At 35.8% G+C, this 10,118-nt stretch overlaps 1 protein-coding gene across 1 annotated transcript; it reads left to right on the plus strand.

Annotated features, from left to right (window-relative positions):
* The first annotated feature begins 437 nt into the window (after window positions 1-437).
* On the plus strand, window positions 438-2,497 carry LOC116422909 (zinc finger protein 2 homolog). The gene has a single exon (XM_031963332.1). It carries the CDS (start codon window positions 535-537, stop codon window positions 1,213-1,215), a length of 681 nt encoding a protein of 226 aa, XP_031819192.1. The 5' UTR covers window positions 438-534; the 3' UTR covers window positions 1,216-2,497.
* Window positions 2,498-10,118: the final 7,621 nt, after the last annotated feature.

A 10,118-nucleotide genomic window follows, 5' to 3' on the forward strand; every position in this document is an offset into this window, starting at 1 on the left:
CATGAAATACAAATGTATCAAGATCATCAATGGGAAATGGCCTTCAGCTTGAGTTCAGACATCATTAGACATCAGAAAAGTTATACTGGAGAAATTTTTATGAAAATGAAATAGGAAAGTTCAGCCAGAACTCAAAACTTTTGAATCAGAAAATTCACATGCAGAAAACCTTATGAATGTAATCTCGGGACAGACTTTCACAAAAAGTCCGCCCTTGTATACATCGAGAATCCGTGGAGAGAAACCTTTTAAAGGGATCAATTGGAAAAGGCTTTCACACCACAATCTTTTGACACATCAGAAAATCCCAGTAGAGAAACCTTGAATTAATCAATGGGACTTTCCAAAATAACAATCTTTTGACAACTAGAAAATTCCAGTGGGAAAACCTTTAAATTAATCAATTGGAAAGATTTCAGAACAAAATACCGTATTCATCAAAGGATCCACACTGGAGAGAAACCCTATCTATGTAACCAATGTGGAAAGACTTTTAGACAGAAATCCACTCTTTATCTCCATCAGAGAACACATATGGGTGAGAAAACTTATGATTGTAATCAATGTGGAAAGACTTTCACAACAAGGTCTACTCTTTATTATCATCAGAGAATACACACTGGAGAGAAAACTTATGCTTGTAATCAATGTGGAAAGACGTTCACAAAAAAGTCCACTCTTGCTTTACATCAGAAAATCCACACTGGAGAGAAACCTTTTGAATGTAATCAGTGTGGAAAGGCTTTAGCTTATAGGGCCCATCTTATTAACCATCTGAGGATCCATACTAGAGAGAAACCTTATAAATGTAATCAGTGTGGAAAGGCTTTCCGACAGAACTCTGGTCTTGCTGTACATCAGAGAATCCACACTGGAGAGAAACCTTATGTATGTAATCAATGTGGAAAGGCTTTCACCCAAAATTCCAATCTTTTGATACATCAGAGAATCCACACTGGCGAGAAGCCTTATGAATGTAATCTGTGTGGTAAAGTTTTCACCCAGAATGCCAATCTTTTAACACATAAGAAAATCCACAATGGAGAGAAACCTTATAAGTGTAATCAATGTGGAAAGACTTTCAGTGTGAAATATAGTCTCCATGAACATCACAGGATTCATACTGGAGAGAAACCTTATAAATGTAATCAGTGTGGAAAGACTTTCACAAAAAGGTCCACTCTTGCTAGCCATTTAAGAATTCACACTAGATAAAACTTTATGAATGCAGTCAATGTGGAAAGACTTTCAGACAGAAGTCCACTCCTTATTTACACCAGAGAATCCACACTGAATGAAAAAATATGATTGTGATCAATGTGAAAAGTTTTTCACAAAAAAGTCTACTCTTCCTAGACATCAGAGAATCCACACTAGGAAAAAAAACTTTTTGAATGTAATCAATGAATAGACTTTCCAAAAAGAAATTCAGTCTTTTTGTATGTCAGAGATGTCATATTGGCAAGAAAGCTTAGGAGTTTAATCAGGTGGGTAAAGTCTTCAAGGAGCAAACATCCCTTATTTTCCCATCAGAAAATTGCTAGTAGATAGAAATTATATCACTGTAATGAATGAGGAAGGAGATTCAAATGGAGTACAGAGCTCATTTAATAGCAGATCATTCATTCTACAGAGATGGGTTATATGGATTCAATAGGGGAAGCCATCTCTTACTTTCCATCAAAGGATTCCTATTGGAAAGCCTTATAAATTTGCTCAATGGGGATATATATTTCTCTGGTAGATGGAGATTACTAGATATCAAGGTAGAAAAAAGAAGGCCGATAAAAGAAATGCCTTTTTTCAATGTCAAAGTCTTTATGTAAAGTTCATAAACTGGAGAGAAATCATGCTGGAGATAAAACTTATGGATCTAAATAATGAGTAATAGCCGCTTGTGGCAATATAGTCTTTGGTAGACATCTCAGATTTCATACTGTTCAAAAAGTGCTATAAATACAATAAATTTTTCTTGGTAATTCTGTTTGGCATTCCTCTTTGATGCTATTCCATCGCATTTATATGCCACAATTTCTTTGGCCTTTTACTAATTGATTGGTACTTCCTTTTTTCTCTCTGGTCTTTTGATGACACAAAATGTCAATAATTTCTACATCACTGTTTCTGCAATGATCTTTCATCATCAAAGTGACACAGTGGATAGTTTGCTGTCCCTGGAACCACAAGTCCAGAGTTCCAGTTCAGTTTTTAATACTACCTAGCTGTGTGACCCTGGGCAAGTTCCTTAACCTAATCCTGCCTAATTTTCCACATCTATAGAATGAGGATAGTGATAACTATCTCTTAAAGTTAACAGGAAGAACAAATGAGAAAATATTTGTAAAAGCTTTGCAAGTATTAAATTGCAATGGAAAATCTAGATGGTATATATTTCATGGATTCTAAAAGTCATAGTAGAGTTAGTAAACTAAAATATGTGCACAATTTTGTCACTTTTCTTTTTTTTCTCTTTCCTTCCTTTCCTTCCTTCCTTTCTTCCTTCCTTCCTTTCCTTCCTTTCCTTCCTTTCCCTCCTTCCCTCCTTTCTTTCTTCCTTCTTTCTTCCTTCCTTCCTTCCTTCCTTCCTTCCTTCCTTCCTTCCTTCCTTCCTTCCCTCCTTCATTTCTTTCTTTCTTTCTTTCTTTCTTTCTTTCTTTCTTTCTTTCTTTCTTTCTTTCGCTGAGGCAGTTGGGGTTAAGTGACTTGCCGGATCACACAGCTAGGAAGTATTAAGTGTCTAAGGCCAGATTTGAACTCAGGTCCTCCTGACTTCAGGGCTGGGGCTCTATCTACTGCACCAACTAACTGCCCCAGTTTAGTCATTTTTCATTCAAATTTATATTTGGAATAGGCTAGAGGAAGGCACTAAATGTGACAGGAAACTAGTTTTAAGATCAGGAAGACAGATTCAAATTCTGCCTCAAATGCTCACTAACTCTGTATTTCTAAGAGAGGAACAACATCTTGAAGTTTGAGAAATTGAATAGATCATGTGCATAATATATTTTTAAAAAGTGGGTACAGTAAATGCAGATTGAAACAATCCAAAGGCCCCAATTATAGGGCAAGGATTTCCTAGTCACAGCAACATAATACAAAAATTGAAAAGCAGCCTGGCAGAAAATAGGTATAGACCAATACCTTACCCTATATCAATATTAGCTTTTAAGGATACATGTCTTAGATGTAAAAATCCCTTGAAATATATTCATAGGCCAGCAAAGATGTATTTTTCAGTTTTGGATATGGGCCATTGTAATGTTCTTAGTTCGGTTTTCTGGAGGTCTCTGGACCAGCCTTCGTTTCAGCTTAATAATCACCACAAGAGTACTCAGGTGTTAAAGTCCAAATTCATTATTGTCTCCTTCAAAATCCTGTCTCCTTGCCTAGGACCCAGCTAGCTTTCTTGAGATCCTTCAGGAGAATTGGTTTCAGTGGAAAAGTGTAGGAGGCCAGGCCACGAGGAGCCTGACCCAAGATGGAATTGAAACTCTCTCTCCTTCCCCCAAGAGCTTGAGCTCCCGCCTCTCAGTCCTCTGTCTTCTCTGCCCTCACTCTGGCTGAGGCTCCCAGCTTATATGCTCTACCCTGAGTATAAATCAATCATTATATCACTAGGAAACCATTATTTGTTGTAAGATTAAATCAATCATACTGAACTTAGAGAACATTAATCACCATGCTAAACTAGATAACCATTGTCTCATCAATTCCACTGATTTAACATCTTGTAAGAATGCTTGTTTCAGAATTCTGGCCAATAACAGGGTATGTCCATCATTAAATGGAAGATAGAAGGATTACAGAAGGTACATTACATCAAAAAATACTCAAATGCTAAAATGTAAATGAAGCAATTAACTGGGGAAAAAACCTTTGCAGTTTGCGATAAAGGCTTCACATACAAAGTATATGAAGAACAGATATAAATTATATTCATGTTTATGAAAAATGGGTCCTATGGAATAATGTTTAAAAAACCACAAATATTCAATTTTCAGAGCAAGAAATACAAACTGATCATTCATGATACTTAAATTTCCCATCTATAAAAATTAATATAAATCACAAACAGAAAAATTCTAAGGTTAGTGGATTATTTATATGAAAAAAAGTCATTCTACATTATGACTTTTTCATCTGTATCAGGAGATGCATAACATTTTGTCATTTGTACTCTGGTATAGTGATAGGTCATTTCATTCATCAGAGTTCTTTTTCTTTACAATATTTTTGTCAAGTATAAATTTTTTAACTCATTCTGTTCACTTTGCTTCTGTTCATAGAATCTTCCCAGATTTATCTGAAACCATCCCCTTCATATTTTCTTACAACACAATTGTATTTCAGCAAATTTGATATATTATCACTTGTTTCGCCTCCCCATTTGATAAGCATACACTCATTTTCTAATTCTTCACTTCTGTAAAAAAAAAAATAAATATCTTTTTGCATCCTTTATTTTGCATTGATTAGAACTAATCCCTTTCATATTTACTTTTCTTCCAACTTCTGCATTTTTATCTTCCCCTTCTGTTTCCTTGTGTTGTGAAATATATTTATTTATCCAGATCTCTGTGAGTTTTTTCCTCATTTGATCAGTTTAAATGAGAGGTTTAAAATATAAGAGACACTTAAGATAATGATACAACCAGTCATCTGGGACTAAAATGGATAGAAGATGAGGGGGCATAAGGAGTAGAGATCTTGCCATTTCAACTATAGATTGCTAGTATTCATTTCATTCCCTTCCCTCACCTTTGCCTTATTTTTAATGATACAGGAGGCACAAAGAAGTATTAGAAGGTATGATAAAAATAATAAATTGTCAAAAATAAATATTAATTGTATGGCTTTACTTATCAAAATAATAGGGTAACAATATATTAGAAAACAGAAATTGGCAATCTATTCTGTAAAATGAGGATTTGTACAGCATTAAAATGAAGAGGTATCATTTTGTGTTACAATTCAAACTGTATGCCTAAAGAGACTCAACTGCATATTCTCACAATAAACTAGAGAGATTAAAGAGGGGGGAAAAAACTTATTCATGCAATATAAAATTATAGTTGCTGCTTTTTAGAGCTGAAAAGATTTGGAAATAATGGTGGCACCCATAAATTGGGGGAATGACCGAATAAATCGTGGTCTAAAAATATAATGGAACATTATTATTTTGTCTGAACTGAAACAGAAATGGGAAAAACTTGTAGAATAGTTTCTATTTTCACAACATTGATCAATGAAATGAACAACCATGGCTCTTGAGCAATAGTTTCTAAATATTTTATTCTTAGAACCCTTTTCAACAATAACAACAATTAAAAAGGTGATATGAAGCCTTCTTGATGGGGTGCAGCTTCTAGGGAAAAAGTGGCAGTAACCCTAAAGCCACTTGGCCTTTGGAGTATTGTAGTTCCACGAACAATGATGGCTGTCTGATAACAATCTGTTGGTCAGAAAAGATTAAGTTTCTGAGACAATAATAAGCAGACCACTTCTCAACAACACCTCTAAGACCACTCCTCAGTTCCACCTCTAAGCCATAAAATTAGCATGTCAGTGACATAAAGCTCCTGATCTCTCTTTCCTGTAAATTTATCTTCTTACTCCTGTTCTTTGCTAAATTCTTTTGGAACTAAGCCCACTTTAAATGGTGTTACAATTATAATAAAATTTACCCCTGGACTTGGAGATGAATTTGAGCCTGCACTTTCTTTTGAGACACCTAGTGACACTGGTCTGAAATCCCAAATCTTTGGGGTCTCCTTTAAACTGCAAAATTTGGTGGCCCCTACAGGGAGAATCTGGTCTTTCCTATCTTCACCCTCTCCTTGTCAAGGTAAAAACCCCATTCTTTTCTCATTTCATCCTGTAGTTGGAACACCCCAAGCACTAGGAAAGGCTTGTCTGGGTCATGTGGAGCTCCACACTCAGCAAATTTTCCTTGACTGGGAACACCCAAACTTGGAAGTTCTTGCGATTCTCAACATAGTTCCCTCCTCCTACTACTACATAGATGCCTCCTAGAGGGCATCTGCCATTTTTTCATTCTCCCTAGAATGCTGGAGGAAGCAAAAGGTACATCGTGGCTTTTGACAAAGAACCTTTTTTTTTGCCACCTTTTTCACCCTCCCTGCAACACTGGAAATGGTGAAGCCCTATAACAATAGAAATTTTATGAGTTTTGACAAAATGGGACAGTCCTCTAATTAAGATAATGATACAACCAATCATTTTGTTTGTGTCTGTCTCAGTGCAAAATATCTGTGTCATATTTGTTCTGTGAGCTAGATTTTTTTACCTGGAAAGATTTGAAATGCAGCCAGCAAGAAAAAACTTGTAGGCTATAATTGGAACATGGAGAAATATTTCTCACACACACACATCCCGCCCCCGCCAAGATCCCAAGATCATAGAAAACACTTTAATTGATAGGTTTTTTAATTTTTTATTTTCAAAATATATGCATAGTTTTCAGCATTTACCATTGCAAAACCTTTGTTCTAAATTGTTCTCCTTCCCTTTCACTTCACACTACCCTAGATGGCAAGTAATTTAATATATGTTAAACATGTGAAATTTTTCTAAACTTATTTCCACATTTATCATGCTGCTTAAGAAAAATCAGATAAAAAAGGGAAAAAATGAGGAAGAAAACAATTCAAGCAAACAACAAAAAGAGTGAAAATGTTATGTTGTGATCCATACTCAGTCCTCACAGTCCTCTCTCTGGGTGCAGATGGCTCTCTCCATCACAAACATCTCATTGTTGAAAGGAACCACGTTCATCAGAATTGATCATCATTTAATCTTTTTGTGGCTGTGTACAATGAACTCCTGGTTCTACTCACTTCACTTTGCATCAGTTCATGTAAGTCTCTCCAGGACTCTCTGAAATCATCCTGCTGGTCCTTTCTTACAGAACAATAACATTCCATAACATTCATATACCACAACTTATTCAGCCATTCTCCAACTGTTGGGCATCCAGAATGCTCATTCTTAATAGGAGAATTTCAGTTCCCAACATATTCATATTCCTGCTTTTGAAGAGCATAGGATCAATCTTTTCTTATAACTAATGCCTTTTTTGAAATATTTATCTATGTCTTTGTCCCTTTCTTTGGTCTGGATATAGAAAGCTTTAATACCCCATATAATATCTTATTGACTTTCTCCAGCTTATCAATATCCAGTCTCCATTGCAGAATTAAGAATGAACACAATGCTACAAAATTTGTCTGATGAGCACAGCATATTATAAGATTATCACTTTTCCCCTTAGAAATGCACTTCTTAACTATGTCCCAGAAAATGCTGGCTAATGTTGAACCACAATCCATTGGAATACCTAAATCTTTCTTTCAGATGGCTGAAATTTGTTTCTCCCCAAAGGAAAAGAGAGAGAAACTTTTGTATCAAATCTGTATATTTAAGAAAAACAAAGTTTTCCATATGCCCTTTCTAAACAAAGTGTTTACAAATTTTCATTCTTGTTCTATTACCTCTCAGTCAGAAAAATGTGCTACATGTTTCATCACAAGTCCTTTTGGATAATCTCTTGCTTTTCTATATGTCCAGAACAAGTTTTCTACTTATTCATTCCAGATTTTCCTCCAGAAATCCGAGTAAATTTCAATCATTCCTATATACTGCCCTAATGTTGTATTTGTAAATTGCATCTTTGAACTTGTAGAAGAGTTTAGATATATCTCTATTGAATTCCATCTTCTTAGAGTGACATCAGTTTTACCACCTTTCGTGATAGTTTTCAACATTCACCTTTGCAAAATATCGTGTTTCAATTTTTTTTTCTTTTTCCCACACATTGCCTCCCTCTTCAAGACAGCAAGAAATGCAATTCAGGTTAAACATGTGCAATTCTTCTAAAATATTTTCATATTTATCATGCTATGCAAGAAATATCAGATAAAAGGGGGAAAAGTATGAGAAAGAAAAAACAAGCAAATAAAAAGCAACAGAAAAAAACAACAGTGAAAACACTATGGCTTGATACATACTCATTCTCCACAGTTTTTCCTCTGGATCCTGATTTCTTTTTTTTTTTTTTTTTTTTTTTTAATAGCCTTTTATTTACAGGATATATACATGGGTAACTTTACAGCATTAACAATTGCCAAACCTCTTGTTCCTTTTTCACCTCTTACCCCCCCACCCCCTCCCCTAGATGGCGGGATGACCAGTAGATGTTAAATATATTAAAATATAACTTAGATACACAATAAGTATACATGACCAAAACATTATTTTGCTGTACAAAAAGAATCAGACTCTGAATTATTGTACAATTAGCTTGTGAAGGAAATCAAAAATGCAGGTGTGCATAAATATAGGGATTGGGAATTCAATGTAATGGTTTTTAGTCATCTCCCAGAGTTCTTTTTCTGGGTATAGCTAGTTCAGTTCATTACTGCTCCATTAGAAATGATTTGGTTGATCTCGTTGCTGAGGATGGCCTGATCCATCAGAACTGGTCATCATCTAGTATTGTTGTTGAAGTATATAATGCTGGATCCTGATTTCACTTTCCAATACAAGTTCATTAGAATTGTCCTGAATCGCTTCATTGTTGAAAAGAGCCAAGTCCATCCCAGTTGATCATCACATAATCTTGTTGTTACTGTATACAGTGTTCTCTTGGTTCTGCGCAGTTCACTTACCATCTGTTCATGTAAGTATGTCTGGGCTTTTCTGAACTCAGCCTTCAGCACAAATGTCCTAATGTTTATTGATCACCCTCTTCTAGAAAAAAGCATGTCCCATTGAACTCAATGAGACACTTTATTTCCATTGGGAATGCTCTGATGGAAAGTGATCATTTGTAAGGAGAGGCAACATGACCTACAGACAAAGCAAAGGATTCTAATTGAATGAAGTCCTTAGAACAAATCTATCCTTTCCACCAATTTTCATACCTCTGGGTATAAATTAACACATTGACAAGGCCAGACCAGGATCTCTCAAAAACTTTCTATATAGATAGGAATAGGGGAAAATTTAATACTCTGCATAAAGCTAGTCATTTTAGTTTTCTTAACAGCAACCTTCATCTTGATCCAGGAGTCACTGGACCTGTCTTGGAGTAAACCCACAAGAACTAAGGCCTGAAACTGATTTTAAACAAATATAATCAGAAAGCTCTGAGCTGACCTGAGATCCTGCAAATGTCTAATGGCTATTTCTTGTAGTGTTGTGCAGGCCAGCATAATATTGTCTTCGTAGCTTGCTGGGAAATGTTCTTACTCTTACTCAGTTTCAAAGTATTTTACCAGAATTCTCTCATGATTTCCCAGCTATATTATGATTTCAATTTTTTGAAGTATAATATGGTTTTGAAGCAGCTCTAAGGCACTGAACTTGTAAGTAACAGTATTAATATTGAAATAGTAATTCCTACTCTCTATCAATGCCTCCAAATATTATATCCATTGAGTCCTGTCTTTTCCTACCTTGGTGCCAAATGGGACTTTACATATGCAGATTTCATAAAGGAAATGCCATAACAAATGGCGCCCAATGTGGGGAACAATAAACAAAGAAGCAGCAGTGCTGGATAGCTGTAGGATCTTCCCTGGACAGTTTTTCCAGTAACTCATGGGGAAGGAAAGGGAGAAGAGACCCAATAAGATTTTTTCAGTCAGGGTAATTAAAATGGGCCAGCACATCAAAGGGTCAAGCTAGGAGACTGATGATGGAATAAATGAAAAACACCTACTCTGACTACAATTCTACTTCTCTGCTTGTCAGAAAGCTTGCCTCCATGACATCTCACAAGATTTAACACTTGCTACAGCATCTCACTCTGAAACCATCGAGGAATAGTACTGAAAAGACTTTCACAGTTCTGTTCTCATTCCTTAGCATGCAGACTCAGATTTACAACCACTGCACAAATTTACTGACCATGAGGTTGGGGGCAGGGGAGGGAGGAATAATTGTGTTCACATAAAGCAAAAAATGGGGAGTTGTTAAGGACCGTGCCTAAGCGTGAAGGGGCAGGTCAACTCTCTGAAAGCCCCCACAACTATGAATCATAACAAACTTGAAGGAATTGCAAATCAGCATTTACTGGTGAATATATTGCTTATGAA

This window comes from Sarcophilus harrisii, chromosome 3, assembly GCF_902635505.1.
Source record: "Sarcophilus harrisii chromosome 3, mSarHar1.11, whole genome shotgun sequence".
NCBI lineage: Eukaryota > Metazoa > Chordata > Mammalia > Dasyuromorphia > Dasyuridae > Sarcophilus > Sarcophilus harrisii.

What these genes read in the sequence shown, in the direction of transcription:
- LOC116422909 (XM_031963332.1), top strand. Translation starts at nt 535, where the DNA reads ATGGGTGAGAAAACTTATGATTGTAATCAATGTGGAAAGACTTTCACA.